Source organism: Dermochelys coriacea, chromosome 7 (assembly GCF_009764565.3).
Source record: "Dermochelys coriacea isolate rDerCor1 chromosome 7, rDerCor1.pri.v4, whole genome shotgun sequence".
Lineage (NCBI taxonomy): Eukaryota > Metazoa > Chordata > Testudines > Dermochelyidae > Dermochelys > Dermochelys coriacea.
The window spans coordinates 101,044,525-101,068,838 of record NC_050074.1 but is presented as its reverse complement, the minus strand read 5'-3'; the positions used below and the strand labels follow the sequence as shown (position 1 = coordinate 101,068,838).

Genomic DNA, 24,314 nt, shown 5'->3' with positions numbered 1-24,314 from the left:
TTTATAAAGTGACTATATCTACAGAAAATGGAGAGAGCAGGATCAAGCTGAAGATAGGTTCTTTGTTTTGTTAGGAAGAGCAGTTTTTAACAGGCTTCATTTTCACTACATAAGCCACTCTGTGATCTTTCTTATGCATCTATTTTCCCTTAATGCTAGTGTAAAGTCAGTGTCATTCACACAGTAAGATCATCTGTCCAAATATTAACTGGAATATACTATCTAGAGCACATTTTTATTATTATTAAAAATAAAAATGCAGGGATAATTTAATCCCTTTATATTCTCTATATAATGTAAGGAGAATAAGACAGTGTGCAGACCTAAGGGGAAAACATGTGGATTTCCTCTTTGCCCTAAGATCATGTACTCTCCCTTGCACTGTAACTACTTTGATTCAGTGTACCTTAGAGGGAGATAAAATTTTCAATATGTGCATATCATCTAAGGAAACAATAGCATACATACATTTGCTATAAGACTCGCATTAAATAAGTATAAAGCAAGCTGCAATGTCACAAGAAGTAGATGTACAATTATGAGGACAAAATACCCAAAGGAAATCAACACAAGACTTATTAATATCCAGACCTGTAGAAGACAACTGTCAGACAATTGGTCAACAAGGTACATTGTATCTGTTAGATACTGACTAACCCATTATGATCTTTATGAAGTGTCCTTTTGGGGGTCTAGATCTTCAAATATGAGTTGGAAGACCCTTTTCTTTTATTAGTTGCTAAGCTCTTTATACTTTTACCATATTGCGGCAGGTTAGAAGTCTGAGCTTTATTGTCTTATGTTATTGAAAATCCAGATTCCCGCAGCCTTCTCCCTCAGGTCAAGATTTGTCTGAGAATACATTCTCATTTCTCCATGTACAAAGGCTGTCTGGAGAGAGGCAGAAAAGATTATGACTGTAATATACTTAAATCCAATTTATTTGCCTGACTAGAAACTTCCACACTTCACAATTGCTTCCTACAGAAGATTTTGTATTTAATTCTTTCATGGCAGTAAGAAGAAAGAGTGATCCTAGTCATCCAACAGGTATATATATTCAGCACACACCTGAGCCACACGAAATGCAACAGAAAAGACAGTGGTGAAAATAGCAAATTTATACATTTATTTTTCCATTTTAAGTTTATTTCCATTTAAGAATGATTCATTTGTTGTTTAGAAATAGATATTTAAATAGATAATCTCATGTGCAAAGCTGGTGTTGTACATCTGTGCACGAGGAATAGATTTTTAACTAGATAATCAGATGTCTGACATAAAAGCTATTTGATCCAAATGTGTAGTGGTTTTTACTGTAACATTATGCACACCCTTTTCATGTAGGTTATAATTCAGGAGTCTGCTATTTTATCCCAGCATGTTCACTGATGATACTATTCAAGGGTTGTGTTGTTGCTTCCATTTTAAATCCTCATTTGAGAGAAAGGATGAGAGAAATGTTCATTTGGATAGTCTTATTTTTGACATGCAGGATTCTGTGTCAGGAGATCTGGGTTATTTGCACCCCACTTTGCAAGTTGTGAGTGAAGCAAATCCTTCCTGTGTACTTTTAAGAAAGTCAATCTCTCTCTCGGTCAGTTTTCTTTTGCATACTGTGGGGCCAATAATACTTAGCTATCCTGCAGGGGTGACATAGTGCTTAAATTGTTCCTGTTTGAAAGCACTTTGAGAGCCTCAAAGGCAAGGTGCTATGGAAGGACAAAGTCTTAATTATTACTGTTACAACTTTCAGGGATGTATTAGTATGTGATTGTCTCAGTTTTCCTACTTCAGAGACCTCAATAACTTCAGGCTTTCTTGTTGCACTGCTACCAGGGATAGTTTATTATAAGAACATAGTCGATAACAAAAGTGCCAGACATATAGTCCATTTTCACACCAGTGCAAGCAATCATTAAAACTCAAGACAACTCATCATTCCATTCCCCAAATATCACGCACTGATGCCTCCAACCATGCCCGCACACTGTCAGTCATCTGTCCTTGTACCAAAGCAGACACCTTAGTCCTTCCAATTGGGGTGCACCCACCCTTTCCCCAGTGGGCACTCCCATAGCCTCTCTTCTGGGAACTTTCTTGCCATGGGAGCATTCCTCACTCTCCTGGCCCTCTCACAGTTCCTCAGGTCCAGCTCTCTGGCCCACAGATTTCAGTAGGTAAGCCCCCCAGCCTTTGGCCCTCTGGTCCTAGCTCTGGCCTGGGGACAACAGCTAGCAAATCCCTCTTGTTACTCTCTTGCTTTCTGTTTCCTTCTGGGACTCCTTCAGTCCTGTGGTCACTGGCAACTCTCACCTGCTCTTCCTGACTTGAACCAGTTGGATCTGACTCACTGGGATTCCCCCTCATTGGGTTGCTCCCTGATCCTTCTAGCCCCCGGGTGCTGCCCTGCCCTCTTTGTTGGCCAAATTGGAGCAATTGCTCTAGCACAGGGGAGCTGGACCTGCTTTGTTTACTGGGCCCAACCACCCTGTGATAGTGATTCTATTTGTTTTCAGGGTCCAGGCCATCCGGAAGTCTGCCTGGGGGGAATGGTTTGCAGTAGTGCAAAGTGTCTGTGACCTCTTATCAGATGGGGGAACAACAGGGAACCAGCACTATTCCAAATGTAGATAGTGTTTGCCAGTGAGAGGTTGGTGCCTGGTCATTCTCCTAGCACTGTGTTCTGATGAAACAGAGATTAAAACTGCATCCTACTGGCTGAAACGTAGGGAGGATCGATTGTGGAATACTCCTTTACTGTGGTGAGAAACCAGGATGGTGAAAGGAGCTACTAATGCATCTCACTGTGTTAGTAAAGATGAATTTGGCACCCAGATTTCACTTGGTCTTTGCTACACCAGTCACAAATGCAGATGTCTAGCAGCTTCTTAAACAGGTTGGTGGTGTAGTGATGATGAAGAAGATTAGCAGAGACAAGGGCATTCAGTACTCTACAGGTGAGAGCTACATGTACTGAGAAGTATGTTTGGTAAAGGAGGAGGAAAGACCAGACTAGATTAAGAAGGCTGTGTCTGTGTCTGCCACCAAGTCTTCCTCTCTCTTTGTTCTGTAAGGGCCATAGAAAGAGAGCAATGTTCCCACATTCAGGGAACCTGGAGCCCCTTCAGACTAGTAAATCTCTGTTATGGACAGGTTATAGTTGCACCAGAGATGAAGGGGTTAAATAGTTGTTATGAGCAAGACTGGCTTCACCCCTCTGGTCCTGTCAATCATGTCAAGAGTGGAACAAAGGCTAAAAACAGAAAGTTCCCAGCAGTTGCTGGACAGCTCTAGGAGAGAGCAGACAGTGGCTCTACCATTCCCAGAGGAGACTCCTGGAAACCTTTAAGGAACTGCCCCAGGAAGGCCATTTACCCGCATGCCCTTCCCTCTCCTTCCCCTCCTTACAAGGGGACAGTGACCCTGGTATACTGGCTGAGTAAGATAGCTCTGGTAAGCCCCAAGGCTAGGCAGTTGAGGCCGCTACCCTCTTCTCCTTTCTGGGTTAGAGAATCTGAGAATAGACAAAAGGGACGAGGAGAGTAGGAACCAGAGCCTCAACCCCCGTAACATAAAAAGACTAACTCAATTTGTGTCATAGAGGCTCCTACTTAGGTAGATGGAGGTGACCTAAGGACTTCCCAATGCCTGTCTAGTAGGAAGCACCCATCAGCAGCCTGAGAACTGTGACAGCTTCCCAGGCACTCAGCCTTAAATCAGTGAAAGGGTCACTAGGCCCATCCCAAACCCTTCATCCTTCAAAAGACTGAAGAACCATAGTTCTTTCCAAAGATAATTTTAAAGCTTACCAAACATCCAGAGTACAGCCTAGACCAGGGATCACCCTGAGAAAAAAGAAGGTCTGCCCACAATGGAACATCTTCCCACTCATTGCCAACATGCTTATCGGCAACATGGTGATGGGCAAATTCATAGATTCCAAGATCAGAAGGGCCCACTGTGATCATCTAGTCTGACCTCCTGTATAACACAGGCCATAGAACATCCTCAAAATAATTCCTAGAGAATATCTTTTCGAAAAACATCTAATCGTGATTTAAAAATTGTCAGTGTGCAGAATCTGCCATGACTCTTGGTAAGTTGTTCCAATGGTTCATTACTGTCACTGTTAAAAATTTACATCTTATTTCCCATCTGAATTTGCCTAGCTTCAACTTCCAGCCATTGGATCAAATTATACCTTCTCTGCTTGATTGACTGAAAAGCCCATTATTAAATATTTGTTTCACATGTAGGTATTTATAGACTGTAAACAAGTCACTCCTTAACCTTCTCTTTGTTAGACTCAAGGAGCTCAGTCTATTCATTTTATCACTATAAGGCAAGTTTTCTAATCCTTTAATCATTCTTGTGGCTCTTCTCTGAACCTTTCCAATATATTAACATCCTTCTTCAACTGTGGACATCCACAGAATTCCAGAAGTGGTCACACCAGTGCCAAGTACAGAGGTAAATTACTCTCTCTACTCCTACTTAGGATTCTCTTGTCTGTGCATCCAAAGATTGGATTAGCCCTTTTGGCCACAGTGTTGCACTGAGAACTCATGTTCAGCTGATTCTCCACGATGACCCCCAAATCTTTTTCAGAGTCACTCTAACAGGATGAGGGACTCTATCCTGGGAAGTGTGGCCTACATTTAACCATATTTAAAATGCATATTGTTTTCTTGTGTCCAGTTTATGAAGTGATTCAGATTGCTCTGTATCAGTGACCTGTCTTTTTCATTATTTACCACTTACCCAATTTTTGTGTCATCTGTAAACTTTATGAATTAGTATTGTCTTCCAGCTCATTAACAAAAATGTTAAGTAGCATAGGACCAAGAACCAATCCCTGCAGGACCCCATTAGAAACACATCGGTCTGATGATTCTGCAACTACAATTGCATTTTGCAACCTATCCATTAGCTAGCTTTTAATCCATTTAATGGCTGCCATGTTAATATTTTATCATTCTAGTTTTTTAATCAAAATGTTGTGTGGTACCAAGCCTTACAGAAGTCTAAGTATATTACATCAATATTATCTTTATCAACCAAACTTGTAGTCTCATCAAAGAAAGATATTCAGTTAGTTTGACAGGATCTATTTTTCATAAACCCACGTTGATTGGTATGAGTTATATTGCCCTCCTTTAATTCTTTATTAATTGAGTCCCATCTAAGCAGCTCCATTATCTTGCCTGGGATCGATGTCAAACTCAAAGGTCTATAGCTACCCGGGTCATCTCATTTACCCTTTTTAAATATTGGCACAACACTAGCTTTCTTCCAGTCTTCTGCAACTTCCCTAATGGTATCATGAGTACAGCCTAAACACCTAGACATTGCAGAGTGCAGATACCAGTGACATGATATTGGGGTTTCCCACTGGGCTTCAGGTGTCTCTCTCTGGAGTCCCATACTGGAGTGTGCTGGAGACCTGTTCAGGAGTTTCTCACTGGAGTGTGCTAGAGTCCTCTGCTGGGGCTTGTGGCCCTGCACTGAAATTACTGGTGTGTGCTAGGGACCAGGTCTGGAGTCCTGCACTGAGGTGTCTCACTGAGGTTTACTAGAACTCCTTGCTTGGGCACTGGGGTCCTGCATTGACTTGGGATGGGGCGGATTCCTCTTTCTGGGTAGCTGCTACTTTTCCCAGATGCAGGCAGGCAGCAGGAATATGTCAGCAACAATACCTCCTTTGAGTTGCTCCTGTTGCTACCCTTACACCTTTAGAGATGGGACTATGGTGGCATTGGTGGCTCCTGCAGCTCCCCAGCAATGGGTGGCTCCAGGCTCAGCAGTGGGGAAGTAGCTGCTGGTAGGGAAGTAGCTGCCTGAGCTGGGTCTCTTTTGTCAGTCTCAAGAGGTTGCTCCACTGGTTCTGACTGGCCTGTAGCTTCACTAGCATAGGAAGGGGCCATGACCAGATGGAGACCATTGTAGGTATTTCAAGCATAGGATGAGAGAGCTGACCTTAGAGTTTTTCAGGACCCAGGAATTTCTGTTAAGATGTAAATAAACAATTGCTTCAAAATCCAAAGTTGATTTAGTATCATTGTCAGGACTGTTTCTTTTATTCTTTTTATAGCCAGAAGGGGACTGTTTTGGGAGAGTAGAAAGGTAGGATCAGTGATACCTATTCTGTTTCTAAGGCATCTAGCACATAGGCAGGACTGCAGGGTTACTTACAAGGAAGCTGACCTAGCTGAACCCCATTCAGAGGGTTCAGGGGACACAGTGAATGGACCAGCAAGCCCTGATCATTAGGCCTGCTGATCAAACAGCCCCCTTCACAACACACCATTCTGCATGGCACTCCCTGCCTCAGTCTGTAAATGCTCCAAGCCAACTCTGTGTTGAATACTCGCTGTGCAAGTAATCCTTCTCCTTGCTGGTCTGCCAGGAGCTGGAAGGAGATCAAGGATTCCATGGGTGTCTCTACCCCTTGCTGACAACAGGTGCTCAGACTGTGCTGAACATGGTTTGTCCCTGACTGTACTTGCAGTTTAACTGTGTTCAGAACCATTCAGCTGCATCCATTGTCAGCATCTATTGACAATGTCATTTCCACAGTGCAGAGAAAGCTATAGAGGGGCTGGGAAAGAACTGGGGTTAAAATAGTAGCTGCTTGAGGAGGGTTAAAGGAGGGCCAGGGTGGCAGAGAAATAGCAGTTGGGAAATGGGAAAACAGACAAAGAGGCTGAAAAAGAGAGAACAAAACACAGGTCATACACAGCAAGTTAAATGTTTATTGTTTCAAGAAAATCTGCTTCCAAAATATTTTAATATATATTTATAAAATTATACGCTTACACACACATAGAGACACACACCACACTACAGTGTCTGAATTATCAGTCTACATTGGAGTCAGTGCCTAGATACTATGGTTGAGAAAAAGAATGACAGAAAGAATTAGGTGTTCCAATATATTGTTTCGAAAAAATCACTTCAGCCACTACTGAAATGTGTGGAACACAGCAGCTGTTTACCAGCATAAAACAGTATGTCCAAATGTAAGGAGGTAAGTGAATAATACTGTACTCAATTGAAATAGCAGTTTTAATTTGGGTAGCCTTTTAATATTGGGATCCTGGATTCTGACAATTTTTTCTACAGGTCACTTTTAAAATTGTGGACATATTTGACTTCATTAATGAGCATGTACAACTAGTAAATCTAAACATTAATTTGTTTTAAGTATGTGGATCCACTGAATATGGGCTCTGCAGAGATTTTTAGTGTGCACATTACATTTTAGTCTATGCACTAAAAATATTTTACCCATGTATACAACTGGGAACAAAAAGAGCAAAGAAGAGTCCTGGAGAAAACCCAAACTATAGGAACAGTGGAATACTTCCTTAATACTTTTTTTTTTTTAATGCAGGTGCTTCATCTGTAACTCTGTATTTTCTTCATTTTTATCACCATGATAATTCTCCATTCCAAAGTCTCTACACCATGGAGTTTTAAAATCATCACATTTAATACTGGAAAAGCCAGTGCAGGATTGTTCTGACATGTAAATAAATAAATTAATGGGGTAAAAATGAATCAGTGGCCCACTGTGGAGAAAAAATTCCTGAATTTGAAAGTATTTGAAATGAACATTTACAAGGAGGACACCGATAGTACCTATTTGCACTCAACTGTAAGTTACCCATGCAAGTTTTAATCAGTAGTCCAGTCACATTTAATTCCCCTTCCAACTTTTTGCCTTCTTTTTAGCAAAAGATTTAGCCCATGTCCTCCTCCCTCCAACAAACAGTTTAATGGATTTATGAAATGCAATAGCCAATGTTTGTGCCATGTCTAGAGAGGTTAAAAAGATTTAAATACAAACCGAACTTTAATGGGTTCTTGTCCTGTTAAAGTAATGTTCTTTCTAAGTTTCAGCTCCTTGGCAGGAAAAATAAGAGGCAGTAGCAGGAATTTGTATACCTAGTCTCTGCACAGATGCCCAGAACTGCTAGATACTGGACGGGGTTGCTGGGGGGGAAAGAAAACCCATCGAGGAAATTAGACAACTTGGGAATGGTGGCCTAAAGGAAAAGTGCTCAAAAATAGCAATCATGCTCTTTATTGACGCTTCCTCCATCTCTAATTGGAAGTGGACATTATTGCTGCAGTGTAGTGCTGCCCAATCTTTGCTCTTGAATATACAAAAAACCTAAACTTTGATTTGGTACAATCTGGAATGTCTGTCTTGCATATTTCCTAGTTAAGTTATACTCCGTTGTTATTTTTTCTACCTCTTCCTGTTTTTCAGCTACATTTTCTTCTTTCCATTTGCTCTCCCTTCAAAACAAGCTTACATATAATCTCCTTCTCCTATCTGCTGTTCAGCAGCTCTCCTGCTACTGTGCTTATATCAATGGGATGTCTGACTTATGAGGGTAAGACATATCACATGCTAATATATTATGTGAGTTAGAGACTGTTAGTAGCCTCCATGAGTAAATTCTGATCTGCTAGTATTCTATTGTCCAACAGATGTACTTGTGGCACCTTAGAGACTAACAAATTTATTTGAGCATAAGCTTTCATGGGCTACAGCCCACTTCATCAGATGCATAGAATGGAACATATAGTAAGAAGATATATATACATACATACAGAGAACATGAAAAGTGGTATGGAAGTTGCCATACCAACTCTAAGAGGCTAATTAATTAAGATGAGCTATTATCAGCAGGAGGAAAAAAAAACTTTTGTAATGATAATCAAGATGGCCCATTTCAGATAGTTGACAAGAAGGGGTGAGGATACTTAACATGGGGAAACAGATTCAATTTGTGTAATGACCCAGCCACTCCCAGTCTCTATTCAAGCCCAAGTTAATGGTATCCAGTTTGCAAATTAATTCTAGTTCATCAGTTTCTCATTGGAGTCTGTTCTTGAAGCTTTTCAGTTGCAGAATTGCCACCTTTAAGTCTGTTATTGAGTGACCAGAGAGGTTGAAGTATTCTCCTACTGGTTTTTGAAAATTATGATTCCTGATGTCTGATGTCACCTTCAACCCCCAACTAAAACCTCTCCAGCGCGTCATCAAAGATCTACTACCTATCCTGAAAGACTATCCCTCACTCTCACGGATCTTGGGAGACAGACCAGTTCCCGCTTACACACAGCCCCCCCCAACCTGAAGCAAATACCAACCAGCAACCATACACCACACAACAAAAACACTAACCCAGGAACCTATCCTTGCCAACTCTGTCCACATATCTATTCAAGTGACACCATCATAGAACCTAATTACATCAGCCATGCCATCAGGGGCTCGTTCACCTGCACATCTGACAATGTGATATATGCCATCATGTGCCAGCAATGCTCCTCTGCCATGTACATTGGCCAAACCGGACAGTCTCTATGCAAAAGAATAAATGAACACAAATCTGACATCAAGAATGATAACATTCAAAAACCAGTAGGAGAACACTTCAATCTCCCTGGTCACTCAATAAGAGACCTAAAACTGGCAATTCTTCAACAGAAAACCTTCAAAAACAGACTCCAATGTGAAACTGCAGAACTGGAATTAATTTGCAAATTGAACACCATCAAATTAGGCCTGAATAAAGACTGGGTGTGGTTGGGTCATTACAAAACCTAATTTCCCCCATAGTAATTTCCCCCTACTGTTACTCTCACCTTCTTGTCAACTGTTTGAAATGGGCCACTCTCATTACCACTTCAAAAGTAATTTTCTCCCCCTTGATATCCTACTGTTAATTGAATTGCCTCATTAGTGACCTCCTACTTGGTAAGGCAACTCCCATCTGTTCATGAGCTGTGTATTTATACCTGCTCCTGTATTTTCCACTCCATGCACCTGATAAAGTGGGTTCTAGCCCACGAAAGCTTATGCCCAAATAAATGTTTGTCTCTAAGGTGCCACAAGGACTCCTCGTGTTTGCTTCATTTCTTATGACTATCAACTTAGCATTCCATTGTCACTGTTTGCTTTAACCATGATGCTATTCTAAGAGAATGTTAAACGAAATTCTATATCTGAATTGCAACAGGAGATGAAATCCAAACAAATGATTTTACTTTGACCTGATTATTCTTAAATTCCATAAAATCCCCAATGTCTGGCTTTCCATTTTATTTTATTATTTTGGTACACAAAACACTTGGGCAGGTGGAACATGATACCATTAATGGCTCTGAATTATTAAAGAAGAGTGAATGATGACAAAAACAGACACTTACTATTTTTAATGTAAAATAATACATCAGATCATTTTACAATATTGTATTTGTAACATTATTGTCAAGGATCTGTTATCAATGTGAACTAATTGCTTTGCTTATTTTGAGAATTATCACAATTTTATTTAAAGCAAATTAGCATTTGGCCTGTGCATTAATTTTTTATTCCCATAAAATTCCGAAGATATTTTTAGCATACAAGCATCCTGCATATGTTTGGCACTCAATAGATAGTGATGGCTCAGAAGGATCTGCTGAAGTAAACCAGGGCTATAATCCACAAGTTATTTCAGAAAGAGGTAGTTGGCAGCTATGACTAAAACATTATCTAATAAAAATCTTAAATACCTAGCCATAATAGGGAAGTGTGTTTAAAGGTTAAAATCTTAACTGAATTACCTGATACTGTGTATCAACACTTGGGTTATAAAATTGTCAGAGAACAACTTTTTCCCGTTTTTCTTAAAGAAAAGTCATAGACTGGTTACAGTGAAAGATTAGTGGTTTTTTAATGTGCTCCCATGATCTTTACAAAAATTGAACTATAACTGCTAAATACAAATATATGTGATGTTTGATTAAGCAGAATTTCCCACCTATTTTTGATTAGCAATCATTGTAATATTATAGTAACAACAATTCCTGCCCATTATAACTAAGGTTATTACACTCAAGGCCTCTCTTCAGAGTCCTTATCTAAAAATAATCCAATCTTTTGTCTGAATACTTGGTTTTAGCTCAGAAGTGAATATTTTGGACAATCTCATAAAATCAGTTAAGCCTTTCTGAGTTATCCATTCATGAAATAAAAAACTTTCACCTGGTCAGACATTTTTCAGACAAATCTTTTGAGCTGATAGCTCACAGTGGCTTTATTTTCATCAGATTAAATTATGGAATCCTGAATGAGAACTAACACTTTTGACATGTCTGAAGAAATTTAATTTAGACATAAACTCATATGGGTTTTTTTCAGATGGCACAATGAATATGCACACTGCATTTATTCCCACTAATTTCACAGACTCACTAGACTATGATGCTCTGAATGCTTAGATACTTGAGTACAAAGTCATTCTCATAGCCCCAAACCCTTCTCCTAGGATGAGCAATAGCCCGATACAAGTAACCTTACAAACTTAAGATATGCAGAAAAGCTATCAACAGAGCTATGTGAATTTACACCAGATGAGCATCTGGCGCAGCAAGTTATGTATTTTTCATTACAGATTACACTGTCAACTCACAGTGAGTACTGTTCTATACTCTTCCTGCAATAACCCTTTTTAATTTTCCAAAATGCGTCTTTCCCAGTGGTGTATATAATTTTAAAACTAAAAGTACAACACAAATAACCAGAGCTGCTCACCCTTCAAAGCTCAGACTACTGTTGTGAGCATCATCCAGGTAGGAGTCACTAAAAACAGTACTTGTTAACATGGACAACTCCTGGCAGCTGTTCACCATCCAGATAGAGGAGAGATTAATAGGACGGGTCTTACTAGAGTAGAAGACTCCTCAGAGGTACTCATCTATGAGTGTGCCTGCTACTGCTGAGGATAGGTGGAAGTGAGTGAATAAAAACAACACATGCACAAACCCATAGGACATGGAGGCGGGGAGGGAAGTGGGGCTTCCTTACCCAACATTTTAGGGGGAAGCTGGCTTTGCCGTTTATAATGTCAAAAAGTGTGGCAGACTCTAATAACCAAATTCTGTTCAGTTGCACCAGTACAATTCTATAATGTCTGTGTTTAAAATGATGGTACAAAGCCAAACCAAGCCCCAAGACTCCGTCAGGCACTGTCTTGGCCCAGTGTGTATGTCACTTCGTTTCAAATTTCAGTTTGAAGGATTATATTATTATTTTAGGAGATGCTGTGGATTTTGTATTAATTGGATGTTATGGGCATGGAGATGAGTGAGACTGAGGGAAAGTGTGATATTGTGGGGGGATATTCAGCTGGGAAAGAGGAACTTGATTTTGTGAATTAAAACAACATAATGGGATGTTGGCTGTAGGTGGGTCTTCTAGATAGTGGCATTTTATAATGTGCAGATGACTTTCTGTGTGCAGTGAGATGCATGCATATGTGTCTATATTTCACTAGTGCTTTTTCTTCATTTTCCCCTTGGTCTAATCGGGTTGAGGTCTTACAGAGGAAGGGACAGATTGTGAGGGTGGAAACCCTGTAACTCCCTCCTGTTTTATATGGAAACACCTTTATTTATTAAATAAGGCCCCGCTTTGGCATGGTTCTTAAGCACATACCTGACTTCAAGCACGTGAGTGTACCTTGCTGAATCAGAGCCTTAAATTTAACATTACGTTTTTTTGTTCTTCAAGATGATTTTTAGCTGGGTATGCAGTTGCGATGCTTTAGAGACTTTTTATAACCTTTAGAGTAAATATATTTACATAGGCAATTCTAGGTCTTCATCACTGTACTACCTGAGCACACAGTGGATTTGAGCAATGTCATCGTGACCTCGAAACATGGGGGACTAGATAGGAGATGGTTTCTAGAAGCTTGGATTCTCAAATGTTTTTGACATTGGACGAGGATAAGCATTGATAGTGATCTGCAGGTCCAGAAACATTAGAGACTGTCTTTTTGCTGTGTACAGCAGGAGTCCTAGACAGCATGGTACATTGTTTGGCTTCATCACTCACCTTACTCTCATTCCTGTGCTTGAGTTTAACTGAGGTCACTGAAGTGGTGTGAGGACAAAAGCATAGAGGGATGCTAGTGCTGTGCACAGAGTTAGGCTATGCCATTTGTGGGTACTATTCCCTTGCAGGTGAATGGCCAATCAGGATGTTGTGGCCTGAGGAACTGACTCCCAAATGATTGAGTGCATGGTGTTGTTTCATTACATATGGGCTTGATAGACCATGATTTGAACAGTAAGAGGCCTTGTTGGTTGTGCGATACCATTCTAAGATTTTTGACAGATACTTTGAGTGCTTCCTAAGAGTTGCCCCTAATGCTTAACCATCACACCTATTTGCAGCCTTTATTTGCAATCACTTGTGGCAACACCAATGCTGTATGGCATATTATGAACATATGCACCAGAAAATCTCAGGTTGGCTTTTCATTGGTAGTTCTAATGATTCAGAAAACCCCATTGCTTCTGCAGGTCAATATTCCATCTGCAGTCTTGGCTGTAACTTCACAGATATATTATAAATTAAAAATAACCCTTGCTAGAAAGAAACATTCCCATACTCAAAGATCAGACATTTTCTTTTTACTTTTTATTACACTGTTTCCTACTGCTTATTACAAAGATTTTAGAAAATGTTTTACATGATATAGAATTTTTATTAAATTTACATGATATATATTTGTATTAAACAAAGAATTTAGCTATGTTTATTCAAATTAGGCCTTTTTCTTGAAGCTCACATTTTTGGAAATATGTCAAGACTTAAAGTAAAATGGAATGCATAGTCACAAATCAGTGTTATGGTCAGTGTTGATGTGACTAAGAATCAAAACCAAATATAAAATGACATTTTGTCCTTCAGATATGTGAAAATATGAATGCAAATTCTGTAGTCTTATTTTCTGATCCCCGCTACTCTCAAATCTTATCAAATATACATTCACATATTCTGAGACAGTCTTAAAGTAGCTGATACAAACAAGTTGTATTTTACAAAATCTAATGCATTTTCCTAGTAAATCCGATTCCACAATTTTTTTTCTGGTTACATATTACCCTTTTTATATACTAAGAAATGGCTATTAGAATATTTTAACTATAAAAGACAGAACGGTGCTCTACAGCAAAATGTAGTATAATGTAACCACTCTGAATATTATCTGTCTCCAGAAAACATTTCTTTAATGTTTTACAGTTTGTACCTGGTCTACTCTCTCAGGGCCCAGGTAACTAGTATTCATCAACAAACATCTTACTTACCACTTCCTGTCCTCATGCTGCTTATCTGCTCACACTTTCTGATATCATTGTTTTGTATCTGAATGGAAGAGCTTCAAGATTCATAAATCTGTATGCAGTTGTATGGTTCTCAAACAGCAATTCATTTTAATTATATGTGACATAAAAAGACCACCTACAGATGAGAATACAGTATAAGATTCTCAAGGTTACTATAGGGAATACTTCATAACTGAAGTATGTTTTCCCAAAGGAGTTATACTACCATTTGATTTAATTTTTACATTTTAATCAAAATAGATCAAATGGTGGCGGTATCTCCTGGGAAACATACTTCAGATATGAAGCAGTCCATGTTCCCTTTAAATATGTAAAGCTGCCATTTATGTATAACTCATGAATGACACCCTGTGTTGCAAGCAAATATCACGCGGTGATTCCTACATTCTTTTAGTAACACCACCATAATCACACATACATATCAAGACTAGGCTTTAAATAGTATCAACACCTAACTGATTCAATATATGGTTGGTCCAAAAAAGAGCCAGTTCTTTATATTGACAGGCCCATCCTCCACATTGTCCCCAAACATCGAACAAGCCTTTACCTGGGGTTTCCAGAAGGCCACTACTATAACTTGAAATTAATTAGACTTCTAATTCAGAATTAGAAACACTGCTTAGTTAAGAATAGGAAAGAACAAAGCAAAAGTTTCAAACTTGGGTGTCTAAATTTAGGCTTCCTAATCGGTAAGTAGGCACTGAATGATGATCTACCAATTTTAAGTCCAGCTGCCACAGGCTCGCTCTCTCCCTTTGTTCTGTCCTACTCAGGTTCTTATACTGTTCATCTCTTCTGTATCTGAGCACCTTCTCCAGTAATGCATGAAACAACATGATTAACATCTGCCATGCATTTGTTCTCATATCCTCTCCTGAAGGGAGAGAAGTGTGCACAGAGGAGTATTTTTTTAAAATAAATAAATGACAATAATACACATACTCTTATGTTAGAGAAGGTAAGGTCAAACGCTTCTTGCATTTCGAGCAGAAGGTAGTGGAGGTCTTCCCAGCTGCCTGCTCCAGCTCTGCCAAAGAGATTTGAACTCGGGCAAATGCTTATGTAGCCCCACTTGAAAATAAGCTAACAAATTCAATGCCATTTATCTGTTACACTCGGGGTGAACAGTGTATGTGAAATACATTAATTATTCCTGGATGATCTTCTTAACAGGAGAAAAAGTCAAGTCTAGGAGAAAGTCTGAGTTAAGAAAAATAAGCACCTCAGAGAGCAAACCTTTTCTTGAAAATTTCTTCATGGGCTTTAATTAATCCCTTGATAGATTCACGATCTTGATGATTTTTCTATTTATTTTTAAAGAGATGTTGCTCATCAAATGATCTTCAAATATTCTGAACTTCAGTTTAGTGGGCAAAAATAACCTCTGATGATTTGCTAGTGTCAATTGTGTTGGCCTGATGTATAAGGCCAATTTTTATCACTCTTCTTAACAATTTGTCATCTGAAGATAACCATGGGAGCTAAGATTTTCAAAGCAGTGCAGTGGATTTAGCCACACATTTCCCTTAAAGATGATACACTGCTTTGAAAATCTCAACAAGGAATCATAGAATCATAGAATATCAGGGTTGGAAGGGACCCCAGAAGGTCATCTAGTCCAACCCCCTGCTCAAAGCAGGACCAAGTCCCAGTTAAATCATCCTAGCCAGGGCTTTGTCAAGCCTGACCTTAAAAACCTCTAAGGAAGGAGATTCTACCACCTCCCTAGGTAACGCATTCCAGTGTTTCACCACCCTCTTAGTGAAAAAGTTTTTCCTAATATCCAATCTAAACCTCCCCCATTGCAACTTGAGACCATTACTCCTCGTTCTGTCATCTGCTACCATTGAGAACAGTCTAGAGCCATCCTCTTTGAAACCCCCTTTCAGGTAGTTGAAAGCAGCTATCAAATCCCCCCTCATTCTTCTCTTCTGCAGACTAAACAATCCCAGCTCCCTCAGCCTCTCCTCATAAGTCATGTGCTCTAGACCCCTAATCATTTTTGTTGCCCTTCGCTGTACTCTTTCCAATTTATCCACATCCTTCTTGTAGTGTGGGGCCCAAAACTGGACACAGTACTCCAGATGAGGCCTCACCAGTGTCGAATAGAGGGGAACGATCACGTCCCTCGATCTGCTCTCTTAAGTTAAGTTAACTTAAGTTAAGAAGTTCTCTTAAACACAAGTCAGACACTGGATCTTTTCCTATCCACCTTTTGAATATTATTTTCCAATACTAGATTCTGAAACAGCACATCTATGAAGTCTGCAACTTCTAACAATAAACAAAAGTCAGAGGAGATCTAAGGTTGACTAGAAAAACCAACACAGGCTTTGATACTAGGTTAGGCTCAAACATCGGTAGTGTTTCAGTAACAACTAATTTGACCTTAACAGGCAGGATGGAAGGAACTTTAACACTTGCTTTTAAAAAACAAAAACAAAAAAACCCAACAACTTCATCTGGCTTTTTATGTGTTACTTTCCATTTGGATTGTTTCTGTCCTGAAGGCTATTACAAAAAGAACTAGGGAAGCTAGACCCGTAGAATTATCTTGGCATACCTACTCCCTTGACCTGTAGAAACTGGCCTCAGAGACCATAGTAGGCACTCGAGGCTCATATGTTAGGTAAGGAGATGTGGAGAACCCTGGATGGCAGAACCTCATCACAAGATTTTTGGGTTTTGTTCTTTTCCTTCTCTGATTTTTAGCTGTATGTGTCTGACAGAGATGTGTCCTTTTTATGGTGGCCTTAGTAGCTGGGAAAGTTCACTCAGTGTGTGAAAGAGCAAGATTGGGACTTGGAAAATACTTGAGGTGCCTCAAAACTCTTGATTTCATTGGCCACTTACGCTTTTGTTCAAGTGTGATATAAACAAAAAAATTAATTCATGGGCTGAGCATGTTCACTCGGTCTCTGATTCAGCAAAGTACTGAAGCATATGAATAGCACATATAATCAACTGGTACAAATTTTTAGAGTTTTCTTTTCAGAAATAAACTGGTAAAGTATCTGCTGCATCAGTCAAACTTCTGGATATTGTACTCAGTAGGACTATATCCTGCCAATAGTTTGTATACAAAATTCCCATTAACTTCAGCGGGCGTTCCACATGGACTAATGGTAAGATACGAGTCCTAATGTTAGATTTGCTATTAGTGCACTTTACATTTAAAGCTGAAATTAATATAAACAAAATTATTGAAATGTGACTTAATATAGGTCAAATACTTCAATTACTTTGTTTTCTTACAGTATTGCCAAATGGTGATAGGATTATCAGCATTAGATTTGCTTTGGTTTTGCACGTAAAAGGTCAGCCTGATAATTTCAGCAAGACTCTTGTCCAAGTTTCAAATATACTATAACTTTTTGTATTCATTTCTTAGTTTCACCTGCTGGCATTGACAAGCCCATGAAAATGCCTCTAAGTTTTGATGACTCAGTTTCATAAATGGCCAGCACCATCCAGCCAAGTAAAATATGAGTATCAACAAACTGTATTGGCAATCATCCCGTCCCAAGAAACAAAAGAAACCTTTTGAGTAAACTCTATTTTAACATAAAAATATATTATTCTTATCCTGGCCATTTCATGTTCACTCTCACATTGGATCAGCCCTCTTACTTGCTCAAATCAGACATCAAACTGGTAGTAGAGGCCCGATTCTCTTATCTTGAATGGTGTGTAGTCAATTTTCATCCATGCAGAGTGGATGTAAAACACAACCAAATCAGGTTTCAGAGTAGCAGCCGTGTTAGTCTGTATTCGCAAAAAGAAAAGGAGTACTTGTGGCACCTTAGAGACTAACAAATTTATTAGAGCATAAGCTTTCGTGAGCTACAGCTTATGCTCTAATAAATTTGTTAGTCTCTAAGGTGCCACAAGTACTCCTTTTCTTTTTACAACCAAATCAGAATCCTTCATCCAATCCTCAAAACCACCCCCAAAACCAAACTGTCAGGGATGGTCTATATAATACTTACTCCCCTGCATTGAGTCAGGACTGGACTAGATGATCTATCAAGGTCTCTTCCAGTCCTACATTTCTATGATTAACTTGCACTGATGTCAGTATTTTACACCCACTGTACACAGGTGTAAATGGCTACACAAGATGAAAATCAGGCCTTGTATCACCCATCTTGGCTTCAAATATTAACTTCATAAGAAAGATTATTCCTTTTTCAGGAATGTGAGTTTTCAGGACTTTGTTCTGCATTTGTACAGCAGTGTGGGATTCTGGTCCATGATTAGGGCTCCTAGTTGCTACAGTAATACAAATAAATACTCCTCTGATATAACTTTAAAATAGTAAAAATCAGACAAGTGTAATTCCTTTAATGTTCCCTTTCTTAGGGCTCCTTTTAAAAAGAAATCTGCACCAGAACTGGAATGAATGCAAGCCGATACATCAGTTTTAAAAAAAATATTTTCTCATTTATAAGATATGATTTACAGTTTAATTTATTACTCTATAGAGCTGGCATCCTAAAGAGGGGTTCAAAGACAGCTGCTACTTTGCTTTGGATGGAAACAAGGCACATGGCATTCTGGAACTGGTAATTTCCCAAGGTCTTTAGGACTTGCAGCAATGTATGATGGGGAAAGAGGCAGATATAAAGCCCTTTCATTCTGTAATGAGAGACCTGGAGCGAACAGATTTGTGGCCTCGCTTCTGAGGAGACCTGAAGAAAATGGCAGTTGGTGACTGAGAAGACCTGTTGTAGGCCTCTCTAGGCACTACAGAACATTTAGAGCAATTAAGCTTGAGGTGAAGACTAAACAACTGGCGTCAGTCTAGAAAGAGTCCTGAAAGAAGCCAAGAGTAAGGGGAAAGTTAGGATGGAAGGCTTCATGTATATTTACTGGAGACGTTTTCTTTTGCCATTGACACAGAGTGTAGGCAGGGTGATGCCGTTCGGGACTTTACTAAAACAGAGCTTGAGGGAACTGAGTTTGCTTTGAAATGTTAGTAGTTTCATATGTGATTACATTAGACCAGGGACTGAACTGTCTGGTATGGGATGTGGAAACGGCACTTGACTCTACAGTAGTGTACAAAATAAAAATGGTGTACATTTATCTACATACTTCAACCATCTGAAGAGTGTAACTTGATTATGAATGGGAATGTGAAGGAAAAACAGTCACTTTCACACTTTTAAGCCAAGATGGTGTTTAATGTTACTGCTTTTGTGAACAGCAATTTACAAAATACAAAGTTAAAAAAGATCAGATAAAAATATTAGATTGTATCAGTTATATCTGGATTAAAACCAGGAAACAAGTCTGTGTATTGCTATACACATTCAAATGTACCTCACTCAGGTTATTTTGTGTACAAAAGCATAAACATTAGGAAATAAAGTGTATATAACATTACCAATAAAATCAAAATACCACACTACTACATTATATGGTAAGGAAAACTCTCAAAACAATAATTTTGTGGTTTTAGTGAAGATTTAACACAAGTCTTCGCTGAAGAATGCTTACCTTGCCAAATCTGTATTGTATTTGTCTGTACCAATTACAACAGCTTTACCATTCTGACTGATGGCAAGCCTGGAACTGGATGACAAATACAATACATTAAAAAAAATTACTATTATGTCTTTTAATATATTAAAGATCTCACTTTCAAAAGGTTTTCATACTGGCCTGTTTAGACACACATTCCATATTCCATTAGGGGAAAAAAAATTTCAAAACCATTTTAGCACGTAAACATACTACAAAGCAGCCCAGAGTTGCCCTAAAGCTTCAGATATGGAAATGAAAAGTCACCCACTCAATTTCTGCAATGGAATTTTACATATTTTCTAGTTCATGAAAATCAAAGAGAAATTACATTGTTTCCAGTGAGAACCAGCCTAAGTTGGTATCTGATACTGAACAACAGTGAAAGGCCTGTGTAAAGGCCAAGGGAAGAATATCAGGGACACCTAGAGGCCCATGTCTGACTCCCAATGAAACAATTGGGAGTTTGCTGTTGAATTTATTGGGAATATGATAGGGTCCCAGAAAGTGATGCTTAACTATACTAGGTGTTTCACAAATGGTTATGGACACTATACATAAAGTTGGATTTGAATCTACACAGAAGTATTTTATTAAACAGCATCCCCAGAAACACAAGTAGGCTGGCTAAATTAATTTTAGGGCTTCTGGCTATGTGCAATACACTACAAGTTAAAAACAATGGGTGGTAAGATGGTACTCCTAGACTGTTGTGATTTTAAAAAATATGCTGCATACCTTCCTCTTATAATTTTACATCCCAGAAGTTTTTCAATATTTTACTGTAAACTACAGTAAGAGGGAAAAAAAGGGGATTTTGTATATGCCATTACAAAATTAGGATGAATATACTTTCACAATGTGAATTAAACTGAAGTAATTTTGATAAGACTTTGATTAGTGAAGGACCTACTTCATGTAGAGTAAAGCCACCAATGCTAATCAAAAGTAGCAAGACTGTAGATTAGCATCAAAGGAATGGCTGATCAATTTTTTGTTTGTTTTGCAGACTATGAAAAAAGGTGGAAGCATCACAATTACAAGATGACTAAAAATGCAGATCTGAAATAACCTATAATTTCAGTGCAAATTGTAATCTCAGGTCTTAAGGTTTACTTAAGCAGCTAGAGAATTAGGTGATATCCAGAACTAAAGCACAGTAATAACATATGGTGATTAAAAGGACTAGAGAAAATTGGCTTGGTAAGTAAGAATGTGGGGATGCGAAAGTCAAAATGACATTCCTCATTCACGGAGAAGTGTGGCAAGGTCTAAGCAGAAATTCTCTTAATGGGTCTTTCTCTGAGGAACAGAAGAGAACACTATGTTCTGCTTTATACAACTATTTCGTATTTTACAACAACCATATGTGTTATGTGAACTGGTAGAGACAACTGGTTTACCTAATACTATTTGCAAACTCACAGTGACAGGTGAGGGTTGAAATAGGCTGGAAGGACTTCATTCTCTAATTTAAATTGTTAAAGCACAGTAGATTAGATCAGTTCATAATAGTCATCACTTAGCTAAATGAGCTTTTTCTTCCAACAGTTTTATAGTATTGTATAGGGCTGTCAAGTAACTAAAAAAAATAATCGCGATTAATTGCAGTTAAACAATAGTAGAATACCATTTATTTAAATATTTTTGGATGTTTTCTATATTTTAAAATGATTTCAATTACAACACAGAACACAGTGTACAATGCTCACTATTTTTATTACAAATATTTGGGCTGTAAAAAACAAGAAATAGTATTTTTCAATTCACTTCATTATAAGTACTGTAATGCAATCTCTATCATGAAAGCTGAACTTACAAATGTATAATTATGTACAAAAAATAACTGCATTCAAAAATAAAACAATGTAAAACTTTTAAAGCCTTTAAGTCCATTCAGTCCTACTTCTTATTCAGCCAGTCACTCAGACAAACAAGTTTGTTTACATTTGCAGGAGATAATGCTGCCCGCTTCTTGTTTACGTCACCTGAAAGTGAGAACAGCCATTCGCATGGCATTGTTGTAACCAGCGTCACAAGATATTTACATGACAGATGCGTTAAAGATTCATATGTTCCCTTCATGCTTCAACCACCATCTCAGAGGATGTGTGTCCAAGCTGATGACAGGTTCTGCTCGATAATGATCCAAAGCAGTGCAGACTGAAACATGTTCACTTTCATCATCTGAATCAGATGTCACCAGCAGAAGACTGATTTTCTTTTTTGGTGGTTTGGATTCTGTAGTTTCTATGTTGGAGTGTTGCTCTTTTAAAAATTCTGAAAGCATGATCCACACCTCATCCCTCTCAGATTTTGGAGCTATCTTTAGAAATCTCACATTGGTACTTTTTTTTGTTTTTTTCAAATCTGCAGTGAAAGTTCTTAAAATGAACAACGTGTGCTGGGTCATCATCCGAGACTGCTATAATATGAAATGCATGGCAGAATGCAGGTAAAACAGAGGAGACATACTATTCTCCCCCAAGTCAAAATTTAATTAACACATTTATTTTTTTAACGAGCGGCATCAGCATGGAAGCATGTCCTCTGGAATGGTGGCCGAAGCATGAAGGGGCATACGAATGTTTAGCATATCTGGCATGTAAATACCTTGCAATGCTAGCTACAAAAGTGCTAGGTGAATGCCTGTTCTCACTTTCAGGTGACACTGTAAATAAGAAATGGGCAGCATTATCTCCCGTAAAAGTAAACAAACTTGTTTGTATTAGCAATAGGTTGAATAAGTAGGACTGAGTGGACATCGAGGCTCAAGTTTTACATTGTTTTGTTTTTGAGTGCAGTTACGTAACAAAAAATCTGCAAGACATTTGTAATTTTCACTTTCACAATAAAGAGATCACATTACAGTACTTGTATGAGGTGAACTGAAAAATACTATTTCTTTTGTTATTTTACAGTGCACATATTTGTAATAAAATATAAAGTGAGCACTGTATACTTTGTATTCTGTGTTGTAATTTAAATCAATATATTTGAAAATGTAAAAAACATCCAAAAATATTTAATAAATGTCAATTGGTATTCTATTGTTTAACAATGCAATTAAAACTGATTAGTCACAATTAAAAAATTAATTTGATTTAATCGCATGATTTAACTGCGTTTGACAGCCCAAGTATTTTTCCTAAATAAAGAAGTCTCATACTGTTGCTATACAGTGCAAAAGATAACTGTAAATTAACTATAAATTAACTTTTTGTGACAACCTATTCTGAAATTGGTGTACAGTTTTTATGATTTTATCCAATTTACTTTCTGAACTGTGGATGTCTATTCAAATGAATAACACTATCGCTGAAACACTAAAGGATGAGACAGTGCAAAGAGATGTAAAATGCTACCAGTCTGATTTGCTAGCACATTATTCTTCTTCTCTGGGGTAAGTGACCACACAAGATTCAGGGCAATGGTGAAACAGGCCCATGCTCATGTTACAAGCAAAAGTGGTGAGAACTAAAAAACTGTTGTTGGACTCAACAGGTACAGTATAGTCCAAGGATGAAGTCTTGGGAGTCACTGTGGATAACAATGAAATACCTTCCACTGTGCAGCAGCAGTGATAAAGAAAACCCATTATAATCAAACACTAGTATAACTTATTCAACCCTCTGTAATACCGCCAAGGACTGGGACCAATCCTTGTGATTTCTGTAAGGTGAGATATTACAAAATCCAAGTATTGTATAGCCTGAAGGGAGAAGAGTTAGTGGGAACATGATATAAAAATTATGAAGGGCACAATGAATAATACTTGGACCCTCATTTTTTGCCACATCTCATAATAGAATTAATTAAAGCTCAGCAATTTAGACCAATCAGAAGAAATATGCATGGACATCAATAATTCACTGAAAGAATTCATATCTTTAACAAATAAGCAGCTCTCCAAACTGATAATACATAAAGACATATCTTCCAACGTTTTAAAACTGGTGACACATTATTGCTATAATATATACTGGCACAAAGTCATTCCGGAGCAGAGTCAAGTCTGCTTTTGCCCCATCTTTTCTTTGGTTACATGTTGTTTTAGCCCTATCTTTTCTTTAGCTATATATTGTTATACCCATTTAGGGCTCATCTACACTATAGGTGCTGTAGTGGCACAGCTATCGTGCTGCAGCTGTGCTGCCGTAGCACAAAAGTGTAGACACTTGTTACAGTGAGGTAATAGGTTTCTCAACAGTTGTACAGAGGTGACCCCTTAAGAGGCGGCAGCCAGGTTGATGGAAGAATTCTTTCATTGACCTAGTGGTTTCTACACAGGGGCATAAGCAGGCTTAACTACATCTCTAAGGGGTGAGAATTTTTCACACCCCTGGAGTGATATAGCTAGATTGACATAAATTTTAGATGTGGACCAGACCTTATTTAATAAAACAAAAGAGCGTTTGAGTCATTGTGCAATAACTGAACTTTCAGATGCCTTTGTACCTTTGACCATCTACTTGTACTATTATTGCAGAGAAACTCATACCTAGTCATGCTTATTGCCTACTAAAATTAAGCAGTGGCAAACTGGTTGTGTCCTTGGCAGCTTTGAGCAGGGAACTGCATAG

General features: G+C 38.5%; 1 protein-coding gene across 1 annotated transcript in view; it reads right to left on the bottom strand.

Moving 5' to 3' along the window:
* The window catches only part of LOC119859291, a 62,696-nt gene that overhangs the window by 20,995 nt on the left and 17,387 nt on the right, over positions 1 to 24,314 (bottom strand). Inside the window, exon 5 of the mRNA XM_043518932.1 lies at positions 23,676 to 23,684. Coding sequence (XP_043374867.1) covers positions 23,676 to 23,684 — 9 coding nt within the window. The remainder of the gene's footprint in view (positions 1 to 23,675; positions 23,685 to 24,314) is intronic.